Genomic DNA, 21844 nt, shown 5'->3' with positions numbered 1-21844 from the left:
TCTCTAAAAAGTTTCCTTTAATTGCAAATTCATATAAAATTTTCCCTAAAGTTAGGGAATATGGAAGAATGGGAAGCAAGGAGACATGATTTGAAGTATAATAGTTGAAAAACAACTAGAAATATTTGGTTTAATAATCAAAAATAGATGTTTTATCTGATTTAAATTAGTGGATTCCAAAAGAGAGAGGCAGCTTTGAGTATTTAGTAATTTAGTTTAAATTGTCATTTTTCTTTCCTCAGGGGTAATAAAACAAATGTACTGTCTTTTGAATATAAAGAAATTGAATATAACTTCTACTTTATCTTATTTCAAGTTTGTTTATATAAAGAAGATCATCTCATCTTTGTTGTGCTATATGCTTCTGCATATCAAAGTGGCTTTGAAATCTTGAAATTCATATTATTTCTTTATTATTTGTCTTTGATAAATTGCCTGAGCATTACCTGACTTTTAATTGCTGTACTGCTGAAAAATTCTTCCTTGTATGGGAAAATTCAATAATTCATAGGTGATTTGATAAATTATGAGTTAATAAAACAATGGTATAAATAGGAGACTGAATCAGCAGATCTTAGGACGAAAATTTGTTAGAAATGGGAACCAAGAGGGAAGCTCTGGGTAAGAATTTCTAAAGCACTGAATGTAGAAAAGGAAAGGTATGGACTCATCTTTGCAAGCATGACTTCCCATCATGTCATGAAGTCAACAAGGCACAAATTTCTTCAAGCAGCAAAAAGTTTCCACAGAAGCAAACTTAAATACATTCCGCAACATGGATCTTTTTTCAATTCAATTCCACTCATATGTACACAACCAAGAGAAATGAAAACATTTGCAAACAATAACTTTTACAGGCATGCCCATAGCAGCTTTATTAATAAAAGTCCAAAGTGGAATAACTGACAGGTCCATCAGTTGATGAATGGATAAAGAAAATGTATGGTATATCCATATAGAAGGATATTACTCAGCATTAAAAGAAATTAAGTACTGATACAACAAGAATTAACCTTGAAAACATTGTTAAGTAAAAGAAGCAGTCATAAAAGAAATTAGACCACATATTGTATGACTCCATTGACATGAAATGTCTACAAGAGGCAAATCTATCGACATGCAATAGTTTGGTGATTCCATAAGTGGGGAAGGGGATGGGTGATAGTTTCTTTTGAGGTTGATAAAAATGTTCTAAAATTATGGTGATGATTGCACAAACATGCCAAAAGATTCTATCTGTGTGGTTTAAATAGCTACATTTTATGTTTTTTTTTTTTTTAAAGAGAGAGTATATGAGAGAGAGAGAGAGAGAGAGAGGGAGAGAGAGAATTTTTTAATATTTATTTTTTTGTTTTCAGCGGACACAACATCTTTGTTCGTATGTGGTGCTGAGGATCGAACCCGGGACGCACGCATGCCAGGTGAGCACGCTACCGCTTGAGCCACATCCCCAGCCCATGGTATGTTAATAATATCCCAACAAATGCATATATGAGTTTGTTGGGATGAACCCAATTACTATGTATAAAGCTCTAATAAAAAATTCTCAATGAAAAAAAGAAAAAACTGATTTGGTACTCATGATTTGGGGTCATATAATAGTTTACTGCTTGATTTTAGGTTATTAGCCAGGGTTTAAGACATCATAAAATCAACATTAGGCTCTTTTAATAGAAAAATCATACAAAAAAGTCTACAAAATTAAAAAAAATCTTCATTTCACTGTGCAAAGTATTTTAAAGTTTATATTTCCCCAAATAAGCTTTATTTTCCCCAAAACTGATTAAAATTACCTTGTATATAAGCATATTAATTGGAATATCCATTTCAAATGAACTGTTTTTTAAATCTTCATGGAAACTAAACTCCCCATTTTCATACTTATTTAACTTTGTTTTTGTCATTTTTAAAAGTTTCTTAAACCTAAAAGAATGTAGAGAATGGGTAGAAGTTTTTAAAGAGTAAATATTTAATAATTATTATATATTAACAATAATATTCTAGTAAAATCATTAGATAATGTTTATCACAGAAAAGAAACAGCTATAAATTATGATCTGCTCTCATCTGTTTTAACCCAACATTATTTGAAAGCATTCTAATGAAATTAGCATCTTAGATAAATATGAAGAAAAATTTTATGATATGTAAGGCAGACAAAGTGTTAATACAAATTCTTATAATTATCAATATGCATTTTATTGTTAATATAAAAATAACTTATTGTTAAATATTAGTTTTAACTCAGAGATCAGTAATTAAGGTAAAAAAGACATGTTTTAAATGGATACAAAAATACACTTTGGACTCTGTTGATCTTGATCTACATAAGAAGAAAACAGGACAGTGGGTATAGCTCAGCGATAAGCATGTGCTAAGCGTGTGAGAGGCCCTGGGTTCCATCCCAACAAAATATAGCAAAATAAAACAAAAACAAAATATCAAAGAAATCATTTAAAATAGAAAGAGGAAAAAAATCTTTGAAGTCTGAATTGAGGGAAAATAAAACTACAACAACAAAAACCAGGCAGAGTTTTATAAGATATCAACAGATAATGGGTAAAGGATATTACTCAGCATAAAAAGAAATTAAGTACTGATACAACAAAGATGAACCTTGAAAACATTATGTTAACTAAAAGAAGCAAGTCATAAAAGAAATTAGACTTTTTTAAAAAATGTAGCAGGGTGTGGTGCATGCCTGTAATCCCATCAGCTCAGAAGGCTGAGGCAGGAGGATCGAAAGTTCAAAACCAGCCTCAGCAATTTAGCAAGGCCCTACGTAACTTAGCTAGACTCTGTCTCTAAATAAAATATAAAAAGGGCAGGGGATGTGGCTCAGTGGTTAAGTCCCTGATAGGTTCATTCCCATTAAAAAAAGAGAGTTTTTTGCTAGGCTTTGTGTCAGAAAATGCAAGAGATGCAAAACCATAAAAACAGATAGTTAACGAGAAAAAAATATTGACTAGAATCAGAGAATAAATTCAATTTCTAAGCAAATAAATAAAAAAGCAGTCATAGAAGTGGCTGTAAAGATAGAGAAAAACATTGTCCTTTCCCCATCACCCCCTGCCTCTAGTGACAGAAACACAACTGTTGATTTAATTCTTCATTTTTAACTCAGACATATATATTTGTATGAGATATACGTATGATTAAGCCTTCCACATCTGTAGGTTCCATATCCAAGTATTCAACCAACTATGGATCAAAAATACTTGAAAATAAATTGTATCAGAACATGTACAAAACATTTTTCTTGACATTATTCTTTAAACAATATAGTACAACAATTATTTATATTACATTATGTATTAGGTAATCCAGAGATGATTTAAAGTATATAGGAAGATGGAGTAGGTTACATGCAAATTGTACTATACTATTTTATATAAGGGGCTTGAATATCAATGAATTTTGTATCTGCAGGGTTCCTGGAACCAAACCCTGCACATTACCAAGGGCTGACTCTATATTGGATATGTATTTATGTGTGTAAGTGTGTGTATTAAACCCAGAATTTTAATAACATTTCTCATATACATATGGGAATAAAGAAGTGTATCTCCACAATATATTTTATAATTAAAAAAACAAGATAATTTTTGAAGTTGTTAAGGAATGACAAAGATAGGCTTTTAGATATTCAAATGTGTAAATACTGAAGACAAGGAATCAAAAAAAGAAAGCAAAACTATCTTCAGAAATAAAAATTCTAAGTAGATGATTAGAACAGTGCAATTGAGATTATATCCCAAAGGCACTTCTGCTGTTTGTAAAACCACTAGAGTAAATTGTTTTTGGGGATTTGAAAAGTTTCGAATTGTGTTGTGGTAAAGAAAACTTTAAACTAGAGTAACTTGTTTAATTATGAAAATGCAGATATAAAATAAATTTATATTTAGATTTTAGTAAAATTACAGTAATATCAATTAATTATTAGCTAAAAAGATTTGAAATATAAAATTTACCCAGTTAGCTCTTTTTCTAATTTGTCATTTTTCTTCTTTTCTTGATCCAAAGTATATTCCAGAGATTGTTTTAATTCTGTAAGTTTCTTTAATTGTTCCTTATCATCTTCAGACTTAAAAAAATTTAAAAAAATTATTTAAAAAATGTAGACTCTTTTTTCTTAGAAATATTATTTCTCATGAATTCATGACTAATATGTGTTTAGATATTTCATAAATCTGATGCCATTATGGATAGACTTCAAAAATAATGATTTTCTTAAAATACCTAAAACTCATCTACATTTTCATCATTTTCTTTTCTACAAGTTAAATTGCCATAATTTGTTTAAAATAGAAGTTTTTGCACGTAAGTTATGAAGAAAAATGTTTCTTAAAGAGTGGTTATATTTACATTTAGTTTCTAAACATGTTCTAGAAACATTTTCATCAGTAGTTCAAGAATATTCCAAATTTATTTAAATCATATTTAGCTAAGATAATTTTGGTGAAACTCCCATCTGATTCCCATTACATTTTTGATACTCACCTGACTCTGAAATGAGAAAAATACTTTTACTTTGTAAGCATTTCCCCAGGAGTTTCAAGCTATTTCTCTTGTGTTTTTTTTAAATATTTTTTTTTAGTTGTAGATGGACACAACACTTTCATTTATTTATTTTTATGTGATGCTGAGCATTGAATCCAATTTCTCACACATGCAAAGCAAGCACTCCACCACTGAGCTTCAACCCCAACCCTGAGTCTTTGATTGGTATACAAAAACATAACTTTTTCTTGATTCTTGTGGCTTTCTGTTTGTCCTCTTACATTATATTTTAATATTCTTCAGTATAAGATCTCAATTAAAAAAATATTTTCACCACATTATCTTCTCTTACACTAAAAATCTGATTTTCTATAATTCCAATAAAAAAATTTGAGGTCCATCAATAACCTTTCTTTAAATATTTCTGAGAAGTATTTTTTTCTCAGCAGCAATGATAACAGTGACCACAACCCTTCCCTCTGCTCCTTTAGACCCACTTCTCTTCTAAACATTGGAGTTCTTGATGTTTAGTTCTGTCCTTTCCTATTTGTCTTTTAAAATCATCAGAGTTCCTTATATCTCAAGACTTCAACAGAGATTTAAGACTCTCAAGACTGTCTAATTCATATTTCTAAACCTAACCTCATTAGATCATTTATAATTTTACTTCTTTCTTTTAGTTAACTTCTCATAGACAATAACCTCATAGGCTATGACTTGGTGTGGACAATTTCTGTAGATAGCAATCTTATGCACTTTATTTTCTTTAAAGTTATTTTTTAGTTATAGGTGGACACAATACCTTTATTTTATTTTTTATGAGGTAGCTGAGGATAGAACCCAGTGACACACACATGCTAGGCAAGCACTCTTCCTAACTCTGAGCCACAACCCCAGCCCCATTATGCACTTTTATGATGAGTCTTACTGATGTTTGTTATGGTTTGGATGTGAGATGTCCCCTAAAAGCTCATGTGTGATACAAGAGGTTTAGAGAAGAAATGATTGGACTATACCATTAACCTAATTAGTGAATTAATCCCTAATGGGATTAAATGGCAACTGGAGGCACGGGGTGTGTGCTAGAGGAAGTGGTTCACTGGGGACATGGCTATGGAGTAATATATTTTGTATTTGGAGAGTGGAGACCACTCTCTTTGCTTCCTGATCACTATGTGAGCTGCTTCCCTCTGCCACACTCTTCTGCCATGATGTTCTGCCTCACCTCAAGCCCTGAAGAATGAAGCTGGCCTTCTACGGACTAAGACCTCTGGAACCAGAAGTTCTCTAATAAACTTTTCCTAATCTACAGTTGTTCTGGTCAGGTCCTTTAGTCACAGCAGCAAAAAAAGCTAACTGAAACAATGTTACTTTAAGTAATAGTTTTCTAATTTGGGGAGTGGCAGGGAGGTTCTCACCCTTAGGATGATGACCAGAATACTTCATTTTGTTTTTCTTTCATAATGCTAAACATTTCCATGAAGCTTGTTAGTTGTTTGCTTTTGTTTCCTTTTAGGTAATTTCTTATAAAGACATAACATTAAAGAAGTCTTGTTCTCAATTTCCTTTCAGATGTATACTCAACCATATTGTGTGGAAGCCTGAGTCAGTTATAACTCTCTATTGTTTCCAGTCTAGACTTTTCTTTATCTCTAAGTTGTGTATATGAAATGTCTCAATCCAGGTAAACTAGCATAGAGACCAACAAAATAAGAACTTTCTGCAGAAAGTTAGGGGTTACTGATTGAGTTGGCTGAAAGCTGTCTCATGAAATTTCTGATTGAATCCATTTTTTTTTAAATTTTTTATTTAATAAGAGTAGACTTCAAAGTAGTTAATTACTATGTCATACTCCTAAATAATTTCTTTTGGAATCTTTAGAAGATCCCTCATTATTTTTGAGTAAGTTCAATAGTTTTGGGTACTATTACAAATTTATTTAATTTTTCATACCTTATTACATTCTAGTTCTAGTTAGATGTTCTAGATAAATGTTCTAGTTCCCCTGACAAGTGTATCTATATAATGGAATTGCATGAATCTAGCTGCAATGACTTAAAGAAACCAATTAGGGACTAGGGTTGTGGCTCAGTGCTTACCTAGCATGTGAAGCACTAGATTTGATTCTTGCACCATTCATAAATAAATAAATAAAGGTTCATCAACAACTAAAACAATATTAAAAAAAAAGAAAAAAAAAGAAACTGTTAGTGGAAGCAAATAACTCGTTGCTCCAGTTTAATGTTCACAATGCAATCTTGTGATCATAATTCTTACAAAGGAAAATATAAATAATAGAATTCTACTTTGCTTGGTAAAGAGCTATATGATTTTTGGGCTGGGATACAGTTCAGTTGGTAGAGTGCTTGCCTCACATGAACAAGGCCCTGGGTTCAATCCCAGCCACCCACCCCGCCCACAAAGAGTTATATGATTTTTATTATACATCAATAAAATGGCATCCTGAATTGATGTACCATCAGTCCTTCTGAGATTGGACTGTTAGGTCTTTGAAAGGCTAATGAACAAAAGATGAATGGAAAAATATTATTTCTGAACCTATAAGTCTAGGAGCACTATGTTACTCTGTAAGTTCCTATTAAAGCAAGCAACCAAGCCAACTTTTTCAGTGGCATCTGTTGTTTTTTTTTTTTTAATCCAAAGAGAAAACATATCCCTTTGGGTAAAAATGCTTGTATAATGACCTCTTATTCATTCTTAATGAGGAATACAAAGTATTTCATTCTAAAAACATCACTGAAAGGTTTAGATTATGAGAAAAATTCAGAATTCTAAATCAAATAATTACTTAAATTTATAGGAATAAAAAGTTATTCTTATTCTAAAATATTATCAGGGACTCTAACAGATACTTGCATACCAATGCCCAGAACAGCATGACAACTCACATGTCTATTAATGAATGAACAGATAAACAAAAAGTGAAATGTGTAAAACACTGTTTTTAAAAAATCTTACTATGAAAATAATTTATATATTTAGTCAACTTCTACAGGGAGGACTTAACAATATTATCAATGTAAACACACAAATATTTTTATCAATAAGATTTTTCATATTGCCTAAAATATTCCTATATACTACTGAAGAAATAAAAAATTCCATTTTAGCATGACACAGATTAATAAGAGCTTGACTTACCAAATTTGCACTTAACAGGTTTTTCTGAAGCTGTTCAATTTTTCCTGTTTGTTTTTTTATTGTATCTTTTAACTTAGAATTTTGGATTTCAAGCCTAAAATGTATATTTTAAAATAATTATTCTTATAACAATTTTAAAAATACTACATAATTTTTGGAAAAACATCTGAAAGAGTACCTAAATTCTTCAAAATTTGGAAAGACATTAATTTGGTAACTATTATTTTTCAAGCTAAGTTTATTGGATAATGTATAAATATCATGCACTTTTTTCTTTTGGCAGTACTGGGGATCTATCGAGGGCTTCATAATGCAAAGCATGTGCTTTAATACAGAGCTACAACCCCAACCCTAAATTATGCACTTTAAGTAACTTAAGTCTGAACTTTCCTCCTGACTTCACACAGCTTTGTTATAGTAACTGATATAATTCTCATACTACACTGCTTATTTTAATTATACTCAAGTTATTTGTATGCTGCTTATACTTTTGTAAGTGATCTTGCATCTTCTCAACACATTGAGCAGCCTCTGTGTGTTGATCCTCTGCTTCTTGTAACTACAACAAAGAAAAAAATGGTATCAATAATCAAGTATAAACTTGTCTATCACTTGTTTTTTTCTTTTTGCTAAACTTTTGTTAGGATATAGACATACCCCTTAATTCACATATTGTATCTATTTCTGTGCTATAAATGCAGATGCAGAGTTAACCGAGTTGTTGCAGTAGAAATCTAATGGCCCACAAAGCCTCAAATAATACTGACTGTTTATGAAAAAGTTTACAGACCCCTACTCAAAGGCTGAAACACATTACTCTTGCTTTTGTTGTTTTTTTTTTTTTTTTTTTTTTTTTGTAGTGCTAGATCTTGAATCCAGGGCTTCATCCAATACCAGGCAAGTACTCTGCCACTGAACCCACTCTGCCTGGGAATATACCCAGACCTCTTGCTTTTAAACTAACAAAACTGAAAAAAATGGAGAAAAAGAGAAAATTCCTTTATGGTAAACATTTGTATTTTTGTATTCCAAGCACCACCTACCCAACTATGATTTGAAAAGTCTATCTATCTATCTATCTATCTATCTATCTATCTATCTAATCTCTCTCTCTATATATATTTATAACTATATATATATATATATATATATACACACACACACACACACACACACACATACAGATATAGATATATATGGTCATATATATATGACCACATTTATGCCAGTAATGACAAAAATTAATACTATGCAGTAGGTGACAACTAGATGTTTCACTGAATAATTTGAGAGGCTGTATCTTCACAGAAGCCAGAATGCTGGGGTTTGAATCTTAGCTGGCCAGTCACTAAGTTGTGTCATCTTGAGTAAATTAAGTTTTTGTGTCTCAAGTTTCTTCATCTGTCAAGTAACAAAAATAATAGTATTTACTTACTGGACTGCTGGGAAGAATAAATAAGGGAATAGACATAAAGTACTTGAAGAGTATGTGGCACATACTGAGCTATACATAGTATTAGCAAAGAACATTAACGTTCCTTATCAAAATAACCTCCAGAAGATAATTAAAATCCCTTTTTTTTGTACTAAGGATTAAACCCAGTGGTGTTTAACCATTGAACCACATCCCCAGTCCTTTTTACTTTTTATTTTGGGACAGGATCTTGCTAAGTTGCTTAGGGCCTTGCTAAGTTGCTGAGGCTGGCTCTGAACTCATGACGCTCCTGTCTCAGCCTCCTGGGCTTCCGGAATTATAAGTGTGTTCCACTCTTTTTTTTAGTATCTTTGTCACCCATTCTCCCACTTGGGCTGCTATACAAACTCTGTTTAACATAATTTTAACTGTTGTTGATGAGAGATGACTTGTCTTAAATAAAGATAATAAGGAGTCAGATCTTTACCAGGCTGTTTCCCAAACACTTCAAATCTGGTAGATGCAATAGCTACTACAGAACTGAACTGGAATACAAACAACAAGAACAACAACAAAAACAACAACATCGCCTAACTGGATCACTATCATTAAGTATATCTTGGGAAGGCTCAGGCAGCAGGTAGCCATGACAAAGAGCGTAAATAAAATATAACAGCTATAGCAGGGGTCTACTGAAGACTCCTTAGCCTGGCTAAAAAGAATATACCAGAGTTACAGATAGTACAGATAGTACCTTGACAATAAGGTCCCTGAGTATGCATGAATTTCCAATATGACCTACATACATTAAACAAAAAGCACTCCTGACATCAGGTGTGAGCTTTAAAAGATTAAAGGAGCCATGGGTATAAACCCTTCTCAGCTGGTCTTTAATGACCAAGAAATTAAAAGGGCTACGTAGGTCATCATCTTCACTCAAAACTAGGAGCCTAATACTGGGTGCTTAGCCTGAAAAAGAAAAAGGACCTTAGTTAAAGACTAATGCACATATTGTAAAGAAAATCAGCATTGGAAGAAACACTGTCCCAAACTCTTTTTATTTTATTTTTGGTAATAGTGATTGATTCCAGGGGTGCTTTAACCACTAAGCCATATCCCTAACCCTTTTCTGTTTTTTATTTTGAGACAGGTTCTTGCTAAATTGCTTAGGGCCTAAGTTGCTGAGGCTGGTCTTTAACTTGCAATTTTCCTGTCTTAGCTTCCCAAGTCACTGGGAATACAAGTGTGTGCCACCACACCCAGCTCCCAAATTCTTATTTTTTATTTTTTTTGTCTAAATTCTTAAGTAATCAGCTCAATGAAGAACAAAACCATTAGATGGTGACTTTACTGAGGACTAAGGTACCCTAGGAGTTCCCATAACCCTTTGGGTCCAATCATTATCTCTTCATAGGAGTCCCAGGTATAAATGCCAGTAGGAACAAACTCTTAACCTTCCTAATTGACATGGGCTCTCCTCTTTCAGTCTTGCTGATCCCCTGGCAAAGAAATAAGATTGTGTGCCTATTATAGGAGTACAAGGAAAACTCTTTGAGAACAGGTTTTCCAATCAGCTCAATGAAGAACAAAACCATTAGATGGTGACTTTACTGAGGACTAAGGTACCCTAGGAGTTCCCATAACCTTCTGGGTCCAATCATTATCTCTTCATAGGAGTCCCAGGTATAAATGCCAGTAGGAACAAACCCTTAACCTTCCTAATTGACATGGGCTCTCCTCTTTCAGTCTTGCTGATCCCCTGACAAAGAAATAAGATTGTGTGCCTATTATAGGAGTAAAGGAAAACTCTGAGAACAGGTTTTCCTGCAGCCTCTGGAATACAGCTTAGAAAACTTACACTTAACTAACAGTTTTCTTCAATGCCCAGTTTCACTCCTAGGCAGGGACTTGCTCTGCAAACTAAATGTCTACATAAGCCTTTCCCTGGGAAAAATAGCAAATGCAAGTGCAAATCCCATTCTGAGTAGGCACTTTACCTCTAGCTGATGTTGATCCAAGAGAAGCTATTTGAGAGTGAGTCAATATCCCCAGAATTCCACCAACATATTATTCAAGAAGTATGGGCTGATGGGACATTAGGCAGAGGTAAAAATGCCTTGCCCATTAAGATCGTCCTAAAAGGAGGTACACCAACTCCTGCCTTAAAACAATAACTCCTTATGATGGAGACACTTGAAAGAGTTCAACCTATACTCTAAACGTTTTTAAAGTATGGTGTGATCAGCCTTTGTACTGCTGGCAAAGAAATCTTGATTTGAGGAATATTGCTTTGTTCAGGATTTGCAGACTATTAATGAAAACACCCAAGACATTCACCCAATAGTGTCTAATACTTATATCCTTCTAAACGCCTTTCCTGGCAAAGTACAAATAATTTATTGTCTTTGATTTAAAAAATGCTCTTTTTGCATTGCTCTGCAAAGAACATATTTTTTTTGCCTTTGAATGGACATAACCCTAATCAAAAGCCACCCTTCAATACTGTTGGGCAGTGCTTCCTCAAGGATTGAAAAACTTGCCCACGATCATTGGAGATATATTGGCTAATAATTTAAGAATGTTACAACTAAACCAGGGAACACTACTACAATATGTAGATGACTTGTTAATCACCAGTCTGACTTTTCAACTTGCTTAGGGCCTAAGTTGCTGAGGCAACTGTCCAGACTCTAAACTGCTTTGCTGAGTATGGAGACAAAGTATTTTCCCTCTGAAGTGCAGGTTTGCAATGAGTTATTTACCTAGGGTTCCAATTATAGCAAGGTCAATGAAGCCTAGTGGATGACCAAAAGAAGGCTTTATTGTTCACATCCAGGCCTCTTTAGCACAACAATAAGTTATGAGAATTCCTGGAGATGACAGGGTATTGTAGAATATGGATACCTAAATTTGAGCCTATAACAAACCCTTTATATAAAGCTGTAATTAGAACAGATCTTGAATCCTTGATCTGGAAAATAGAATGTCAAACTGCTTTCAAAGTCCCTCTGGGCTGTCCAACCTAGAGAAGCCCTAAACTTAAATGTTGCATGTACAAAATGCACAAAATTGGTTTGGAATTATTAACAATTACTGGAGGAAGTTCCCCAATTTGAAGCTTACTTTTCAAAACAATTAGCTCACACAGCCAAGGGATGGCCCTCTTGTCTCCTGGCAGTGGCAGCCACTTATGATTTGCTAAAGGAAGCTGAAAAGTTTACACTTGAACAGCTTGTATGTACCATAACCAGATCCTAACTTTGTTGGACCAAAACCGAAGGATATTGGCTAATGAAGGGAAGGGTGGGTAAATATCAGGCTATCCAGTTAGATGAACTAAATGTGACCCCAAGCAATATCAGCTTTAAACCTGGCTACCTCATGCTGTCAGTCTTTCATTCCAAGTTCCCTACATCCAGCTCTGTTAGTCAGAATTACCTACAGAAGAAATGATTACCCATTTCCTTAGAAATGGAAAGGGAACTTACTGGGGAATTGAAGGAGGACTCAATTTTCACCTAAATGACAACATTATGTCTCTCTGACCTGCCTTCTTTGAAGTTTTTCTTTTCCTCAGTTTCCCTTAAATTCTAGGATCATCAGTCTGATAAAAAACATCCTGGAAAGCAAATGGAGTGTGCCCCTTCTAAGATCATAGGCCTGAGAGATAAATATCCTATGAAGCAAATGGAAATAACCTTATGAGTTTCTGAAACTCCTACACATGGAATGAAGACTCTCCCATTGATAAGTTTTAGTGTGCTGTGCAAACTCCCATTTTACACCTTTATTCTTTTCCTCTACTTATAACCCAAGATGGCTACTGACATCCCAAAGATAGCTCTTAGATCTGTCTTCCCAGTGTGACACACTGAAAGTAAAATTCTATTTCCTGCTGGTTTGTTGGAACCTCTGGTGTCAGGCCAAGGCCTAGGACTCAATAACAGCAGTGTAACATATCAGAAAAGCTGTAGCCAGAACTTTTTGATTGGTAAAGTACTAAAAATCTATAAATCCCTGTTATAGTTATATAATAAAGGAAGTCAAATCTAGATTTTTTTTCATGGTGAGAAAAATATTAGCATTTGACAAAACAATTCTCTTGTTAGATTTAGTGCTTTCACAAGAGAAACAATAAGAGAGGTAAATAGGGAACCTACATCCTGGGAATAAATTTTTACACCTCACACTTCAGACAGAGCCCTAATATCCAGAATATACAAAGAACTCAAAAAATTAAACAATAAGATAACAAACAACCCTATCAACAAATGGGCCAAGGACCTGAACAGACACTTCTCAGAGGAGGACATACAATCAATCAATAAGTACATGAAAAAATGCTCACCATCTCCAGCAGAGAAATGCAAATCAAAACCACCCTAAGATACCATCTCACTCCAGTAAGATTGGCAGCCATTATGAAGTCAAGCAACAATAAGTGCTGGTGAGGATGTGGGGAAAAGGGTACACTTGTACATTGCTGGTGGGACTGCAAATTGGTGCGGCCAATTTGGAAAGCAGTATGGAGATTCCTGGGAAAGCTGGGAATGGAACCACCATTTGACCCAGCTATCGCCCTTCTCGGTCTATTCCCTGAGGACCTTAAAAGAGCATACTATAGGGATACTGCCACATCAATGATCATAGCAGCACAATTCACAATAGCTAGACTTTGGAATCAACCTAGATGCCCTTCAATAGATGAATGGATTAAAAAACTGTGGCATTTATACACAATGGAGTATTACGCAGCACTAAAAAAATGACAAAATCATGGATTTTGCAGGGAAATGGATGGCATTAGATCAGATTATGCTAAGTGAAGCTAGCCAATCCTTAAAAAACAAATGCCAAATGTCTTCTTTGATATAAAGAGAACAACTAAGATCAGAACAGGGAAGAAGAGCATGAGGAAAAGATTAACATTAAACAGAGACGAGTGGGGGGAGAGAAAGGGAGAGAGAAGGGAAACTGTATGGAAATGGAAGGAGACCCTCATTGTTACACAAAATTACATATAAGAGTTTGTGAGGGGAAAGGGGAAAAAAAAAAACAAGGGAAAGAATTGAATAACAGCAGATGGGGTAGAGAGGGAAGATGAGAGGGAAGGGGAGGGGGGATAGTAGGGGATAGGAAAGGTAGCAGAATACAACAGTCATTAATATGGTATTATGTAAAAATGTGGATGTGTAACTGATGTAATTCTGCAACTTGTATTTGGGGTAAAAAATGGGAGTTCATAACCCACTTGAATCAAATGTATGGAAGATGATATATCATGAGCTTTGTAATGTTTTGAACAACCAATAAAAAAAATTAAACAATAAAAAAAAAGATTTAGTGCTTTCAACTTTACATTTAATTGTTTAAACTATGGGTAGAATAAAAGTCTTATGCCAATGTTTCAAAGATGTTACTGGCATAGTATAAAGTACTTAATTTTATCCTAATGACTGCAAAAGCAAAAATATTTTCAATTTATTCAAGGGTAGGTGAAGTGCATATCAGATACTGTTCCCCACTTTGGTAAATGTATACTTAAATAAGATTTTATTCTCTTCCAAAAATTAATACCAATGTAAAATTTAGGGCTAAATTTTTCTACAGGGACAAGTACTGAAAAGAGCAAGTTTGATCTTTGTTTTGAGAGAGAACATCAAGAAAAAGAGCAAATTTTGAGCCAATTCTGAATAAATGAGGCCAAATGAATAAAAATTGAAAGGTAGAAAGGACAGCATAAATAAAGCAGAAAAGAGTGGTGAAATCAGCCCAATAGCAGAGGATAAAATTCAATGGCAGGGGAATAAAAACATGTTCACAAAAGTTCTTTTTAAAAACTTTTAAATAAATGTTAATAGCAGCATTATTAATAATAGCCCCAAACTAGAATCAACCTAAATTTCATCAACTGATGAATAAAAAAGTGGCATAATCATATAACAAAATATTACTTGACAGAAACAAATGAAGTACTGACACTTGGTATAACAGAGATGGATTCTGAAAACATTATGCTAAATGAAAGAAGCAAGTCAAAAAGTATTTGGCTGGGCGCACGCCTGTAATCCTAGCAGCTCTGAAGGCTGATACAGGAGGATCTGAGTTCAAAGCCAGCCTCAGCAATTTAGCAAGGCCCTAAGCAACTCAGTGAGACCCTGTCCCTACTCATACTAAAATACAAACAAAACAAAACAAAACAAAACAAAAACGGGCTGGGGATGTGTCTCACTGGATAAGTGCCCCTGAATTCAATCCCTGGTGCCAAAAAAAAAAAAAAAAAAAAAAAAAAAAGAGACTAAATATCGCATGACTCTATTTATGTGAAATGTCCAGAACAAGGTAATTAGATTAGTAGTTTCTCAGGACTGGGGAAGATGAAGGGACTGGGGGGTGGGGGTGATAATAGCTAGGGAATTTGGGGTTTCTGTTCAAGTTGATGAAAATGTTCTAAAATTGCATGGTAATACAACTCTGAATATATTAAGAGACTATAAATTTTATGATTAAAATTGTTGAACTGTATGGTACGTTGTTATATCTCAATAAAGATGCTTTTTAAAAAATCCAAAGGCAGAATCTAGATAATTTTCTTATTCTCTACTTTGGATACAAATTCTATACATGATCTGAATATTTCTATGATTTTATAATGTCTAAAATGAAAGAAAAGAAACTGAGGGAAATGCCTAATGTTTCAAATAATTTTAAGATTAATCTAAAACTTTTGCATTTTTGAGAAAAGTATAATGGCTTTTCTGTGCAAATCATCTTGAAATCCACAAAATAAATACATACAGATTCTGTATCTTTTCACAACAGGGAAGAAATAAGGTAATTTTCTAAAACATTCCATTAAACATTATTCTCTGATTTAATCTAGCTCACCTCAGAATGGCAATAATCACTAAAAAAATACTATTTACGAGAAATATTTCTCTCTCAACTTCTGTGATGTATGATGTAAAATTCTCAAATTTCCTAAGGGTAAATATTTTAAGGAAAGATGTATGAAATTATAAGAATGCAAGTCAGAATTTAAGAAATAATTGCATTACAAAGATACTAAAATTGTAATAACATTAATTATAACGAAAAGAGAAAAGCTTGTTCACTGGAATTAGTATCACAAAACACTTTTAAACTGTCAATTAACTACTGACATGTTAAATTTCATACGTACTTGACTTCTTATTTGAGCTAGTTTTTTCTTTAAATCCTGTGTCTCATCCTCCAAACTAATGCGATAACGTGATGAAACTTCTAGAGAAGCCTCTGACATAGATTGTTTTTTCAGGGTATCAGCCAGTTCTTGTTGAAGTTGTCTCACAACTGCCTGATAAGATATTTCTGTTACTGATTTTATAAATCACATTAGTATTAAATTATATTAATAAAATATCACCACAACTCACCTTTCTCTCAAGTGTGTATGTACTTCTGTTTATTACTGAATTCAATTGTGTATGCAGAAGGCATGGTCTTCCTGCCTAATACTATTCTATTCCCTTTATGTTAGATTCAGTCTTTTATCCACTCTTCCCCTGATGAAGTTTTAATTTAAAAACATACTGAAGTCTCAAAAAGAAATAGGTACATGGGCAGAAACGGTGGTGATGAGTTTTTACACAGTGTGACATGCTCCTCCTTTTTTATTAGAGGCACAATAAAATTCAGGGTTCCTCACATATTCAATTCTTTGCTTGAATCCTTCCAATAGATACTTTCTTTCTTTCTTTTTTTTTTTTTTTTTTTTTTTGTTACCAAGGATTGAATCCAGAGGCACTTAACCACTGAGCCACATCCCTAACCCTTTTTATATTTTTACTTAGAGACAGAGTCTCCCTAAGTTGCTTAGGGCCTTGCTAAGTTGCTAAGGCTGGCTTTGAACTTTCAATTTCCCTGCCTCAGTCTCCTGAGCCAATCAGGTTACAGGTGTGCACCACTGTGCCTGGCTTAAAACATGTTGGGCTGGGGATGTGGCTCAAGCGGTAGTGCGCTCACCTGGCTTGTGTGCGGCCCGGGTTCGATCCTCAGCACCACATACAAACAAAGATGTTGTGTCCGCCAATAACTAAAAAATAAATATTAAAAAATTCTCTCTCGGGGCTGGGGATGTGGCTCAAGTGGTAGCGGGCTCGCCTGGCTTGTGTGCGGCCCGGGTTCGATCCTCAGCACCGTATACCAACAAAAGATGTTGTGTCCGCCGAGAACTAAAAAAAATAAATATTAAAAAAAAATTCTCTCTCTCTCTCCTCTCTCACTCTCTCTTTAAAAAAAAAATTCTCTCTCTCTCTCCCCCCTCTCTAAAAAAAACAACAAACAAACCAAAAAAAACATGTGTATAATTTGTAATGATAAGATTAGGTCATTGGCATACTCAACACCTCAAACATGAACCATTTCTTTGTGCTGGAAATCAAGGCTATCCTATATTTCCTAGAACCGAGATATGTTTTTGAGCTGATATAGCAAATAAATTTATAATCTATATATTTTTATATTCAACTATATTAAATATCTAGCCATAGTGAAATAATATTTTTTGAGTTTTTTTTCAGGAAATTTGAAAAATATTCATCTTTCTTAATACTTACTTCTCTTTCTGCTTTTTCATTTTCATACTGATACAGCCTTTCTTTTAAATGATTATATTCATTGATTAACTCCTTATTTCTGTCTTCTAGCATGAGATTTTGTTTTTCACTCTCAGCTTGAAGTTTTTTTACAATGTCATGAAATTGGTCTTGCATATTAATTACTGTCTTTTCTTTATTGTCAGCTTTGTTTTGAGCATCATCTAATTGTTGTCGAAGCAATGTATTTTCACTTTGTAGTTGAGATAATCTCTCCTCTAAAGATTCTTGCTTACCAACATATTTATTCACCTTACCTTGTTCATTTTGATACATACATTCAATTTCCTTCATTTGGCCCTGTGTTTGGTTTAGGTCCCTTTGTACCTGTTCTAAAACCAAAGTCTTTTCTCTAAGAGCATCTTTTGTATGGTGGAGTTCAATTTCTAGACTATTAAATTTTCTTTCAGCTTTCGAAAGCTGTTGGGAAAGAATCTCATTGTTATCTTTTAAATTAGATATACTGAAATTCATCTTATCCTGTAAACGAAAACACTCATCTCTTGATCTCTGGAAAGCAAGTTCTAGGTCTCTTTTTGATGCCTGACATTCATCATAATCATGGATAGCAGCAGCCAGTCTAGAACGGTATGATTCAACTTCTATTTCCAGTCTTTCCTTGTTTTGTTTTTCACTCTCCAGTTTAGAATTTAGCATTGTATTCTGAGATGTCAGGATACTAAGCTGTCCATTATATTGGAGTACTGTTGTTGTAAATGTTTCCTCATTCAGTTTAATTGTCTTTTGAAGGTTATCATTCTTTTCATTTGCAATTTCAACATCCTTAAGATATTTCTTTTCCTTTTCCTGGTTCTGATTTTTTATTGTGTCTATTTCTAGTCTCATCACGGAGATTTCTTTCTGCAAACTGTGACTTTTATGCAGTAAATCTTTTTCTTTTTCATGACTAATAGAAACCTAAGTTCAAAAAAAAAAGGAGACAGGTATTACTCAATGAAATGACATATCATAATGTGTTCTGAAATTAAATAACAACCTGTCTATTTATATAATGAAAGAGTTGCAATCAATGGATAACCAACTGGGAAAAAACTTGTTCTAAACTTCAAACCTTATAGAAGCATAAATTCCCCAAAGTTCAAAAATTTAACTGAAGACAATGAATCCATAAAAGTAAAAAAATAAATGATAACTTAAAAGGAATTTCAGAAGTGGAAAAGTCTTTCCCTGAACTACATTAATGGAGGCAGTTAGCTAGAAATGAGCAGGAATTGGAGGGGCCAAAAGAGGGGAGAAGCTTTAAAGAGCCTCTGACCCAGAGGACTCATTACTAATCACATGTTGCTGTAAGGAAATATATTTCTCCTTCCCCTTATGTGGGTAGGGCGAAAGTAAAGCTAAGAAATCTACCATAGGAATGCAGGTAAACAACTCAGAGACACTGGTATTACCAGTTTTTCTCCCTCCACATTGAGGGGGCCCATCACATTCTTGGGTCAATTTATGGGCACAGATCATGTTAACAAGGTCACATTTGTATCTACCATGCACTCCAAGTCAACTGACCATGTTATATGAACTACTGTCAGAGTTTCTAGAACAGAAATGACAAAATGACTCAAGTACATAGATGTGTACTCTCAGTTTTCACACAGTGCAGGTTTATGATTACCCCCAAATGGGTAATGGTTGTACAAGTGCCACGACCCAATAGTAGTGGCTACCATCGATTCTAAGGTTTCATGAGAAAATCATCTCAGCAGATGGGTAGAAGTATAAACAATACGAAAAAGCAAGGGAAGAAGTCACCCAAATAGCCCGCAACACTTCAATAACTGATCTCATTGATACCACTGATTTCATTGATAACCACAGTGGAGGAAATGTCATACGGAATTCAGACGTTCATAATTAAAAATAATCATGAACTAAAAGAAGACTAAGGAATGAGCTAAAAGAGAAATATAGGAAGTGAAGGAACATTTCATGAATAGATATTCTGAAAAAGAACCAATCAGAAATCCTAAAAATGAAAAACTCAATATATCAAAATAAATTCAGTTGAAAGCATTACCAATAGATTACAACTCATAGAAGACAGATATTCAGTCCTCAAAGACAAGGTATAGAAACTTAAAAATACAGTAATAAAGAGAAGATGACAGAGAACATGACCAGAATATCCAAGAAATCTGGGATAATATTAAGAGGCCAAATCTAAAAAACACTGGCTTAGAAGAAGGAAATAAAACACAAACTAAAGGAATGCTTAACCTTTAATGTCAGATAAATAATATCAGAAAAATTTCCACACTTGAAAGTGAGATGGAAATTCAAATACACTATGCCTAGAATTAGAAATAGACAAGATCAAAAAAAGATCCTCAAGATAGATTAAAACATTTAAAGTTAAGCAAAGCAGACTTTCTGTAATTTCTCAGCCCAGACTCTCAAAGCAAGGAGGGCTTAAAGTTGTGAATCATTGTGAATTATTGCTATATCCAGCAATGCTATTTTTTCAGAATTGTGGTAAAATAAAGCCCTTCCAAGAGAAGCAGAAACGAAAAGAATTCATGAGTACTAAGCAGCATGATGAAAAATAATGTAGAATAAGCAAAAAAAAAAAAATGAAGACAACAAATGGTTGAATCTTAATAAAAGAATACCCAAGTAAAAGGTAACAAGTCTGAATTAAATAGAAGTAAATCAAATGCAAAATGCTTGTCTAGCATGTGGTAGTCCCTGAGTCTGATTTCCAGAACTGCAAAAAACAAAACAAAAAATCAAAATGGGTGGAAATAAAAATTATCTTCCTTTAATGACACTGAATGTAAATGTTCTCAAGTCTCAAATCAAAAAGACACAGAGTGGCACAGAGGATTAATAACTAAAAAAACCAAGATCCAACCATGTGTTGTTTCAGAACTCACTTTACAGGCAAAGATATTTACAGGCTGAAGGTGAAAGGATGAAAAAGGATATGCCATGCAAATAGAAACTGAAGACAAGCAGATGTGACGTGGACAAAGTAGACTTTGAGCCAAAATTAATTCAAAGAAATAAACAAGGTTGCTTTATGCTGGTTAAGGGAACTATCCAACAACAAGATAGAATGATTGGAAATATTTATGTCACAAATATCAATACACCTACTTACGTAAACACTATTTGATTAAAAAAAAAACCCTCAAATAGACTTCAAAACAATAGAACTAGATGATTTCAACACAATTCTCTCACCAAGAGATAGGTTACCCTCACACAAAGTATGTAATGGCTTTTCAGACCTAAAAAATAATGCTAATCAAATGGACCCAACAGACATCTATATAATATCTCATCAATCCAAAACAGAATTCATTTTCTTCTCAGCTATACATGAAACGTTCTCCAAAATAGTCCATATTTTAGAAAACAAAGCAAGTCTTAGAAAATATAAGAAAATAAAATTAAAAAAGGAAAAAGATAATTTTTTTTACATTTTATCAGATCAGAATGGAATAAAGCTAGGAATGCACAAGATAAAAAACAGAAACCACTTAAACACATGGATATTAATATACTTCTGAATGAGGAATGGGTCTTAGAAGAAATCAGGGGAGAAATAAAAAAAATCTGAAAAACAAATGTGAAGAGAGTTATAAAATTAAAATCTCTTTGAGTATGAAGGCAGTTCTGGAGGAAAGTTTGCAATATGGAGTGATTACATAAAAACAAATACAGAAAGATTCCAAATAAATAATCTAATGTTACATCTCAAGGTCCTAAAAAAGTAAGAACAGACTAATTTCATTATTTTCCAGAGCAAGACAGGAAATAATGAAGATGAGAGCCAAAATTAACAAAATCAAGAATAAAAAAATACGAAGGATCAATACAATAAAGAGCTGTTTATTTATTTTTTAAAACTGGGGATAGAACTCATGAGCACTTTAATCCCTAGCCTTTTAAATTTATTTATTTAGAGACAGGGCTCACTAAGTTGTGAGGCTGGCCTAATACAACCCTCCTCTGGCCTCTCAAATTGTTGGGATTACAGGCATGCACCACTGTATCTAGCAGAGTTGGTTCTTAAAAAAAATAAACAAGATTGATAAACCCTTAGTCAAATAAGAACCAAATCAAAAGTGTAGAGATGAAAAGTATATATCACTAGAAATATTTTTGAAAT

The 21844-nt window shown here is 33.6% G+C and overlaps 1 protein-coding gene across 1 annotated transcript in view; it reads right to left on the bottom strand.

Moving 5' to 3' along the window:
• The window catches only part of Ankrd30a (ankyrin repeat domain 30A), a 115556-nt gene that overhangs the window by 18853 nt on the left and 74859 nt on the right, over positions 1-21844 (bottom strand). The window contains exons 25-30 of the mRNA XM_026399545.2: positions 17674-18630; positions 16260-16412; positions 8151-8221; positions 7663-7756; positions 3972-4084; positions 1794-1923 (exon numbers count right to left, since the gene is read on the bottom strand). Of these exons, the coding sequence (XP_026255330.1) occupies positions 1794-1923; positions 3972-4084; positions 7663-7756; positions 8151-8221; positions 16260-16412; positions 17674-18630 (1518 nt within the window). The remainder of the gene's footprint in view (positions 1-1793; positions 1924-3971; positions 4085-7662; positions 7757-8150; positions 8222-16259; positions 16413-17673; positions 18631-21844) is intronic.

The sequence above is a fragment of the Urocitellus parryii genome, chromosome 5 (genome assembly GCF_045843805.1).
Source record: "Urocitellus parryii isolate mUroPar1 chromosome 5, mUroPar1.hap1, whole genome shotgun sequence".
Classification (NCBI taxonomy): domain Eukaryota; kingdom Metazoa; phylum Chordata; class Mammalia; order Rodentia; family Sciuridae; genus Urocitellus; species Urocitellus parryii.
Note: the sequence above shows the minus strand (reverse complement) of the source record. Positions and strands in the feature narration are given on the sequence as shown.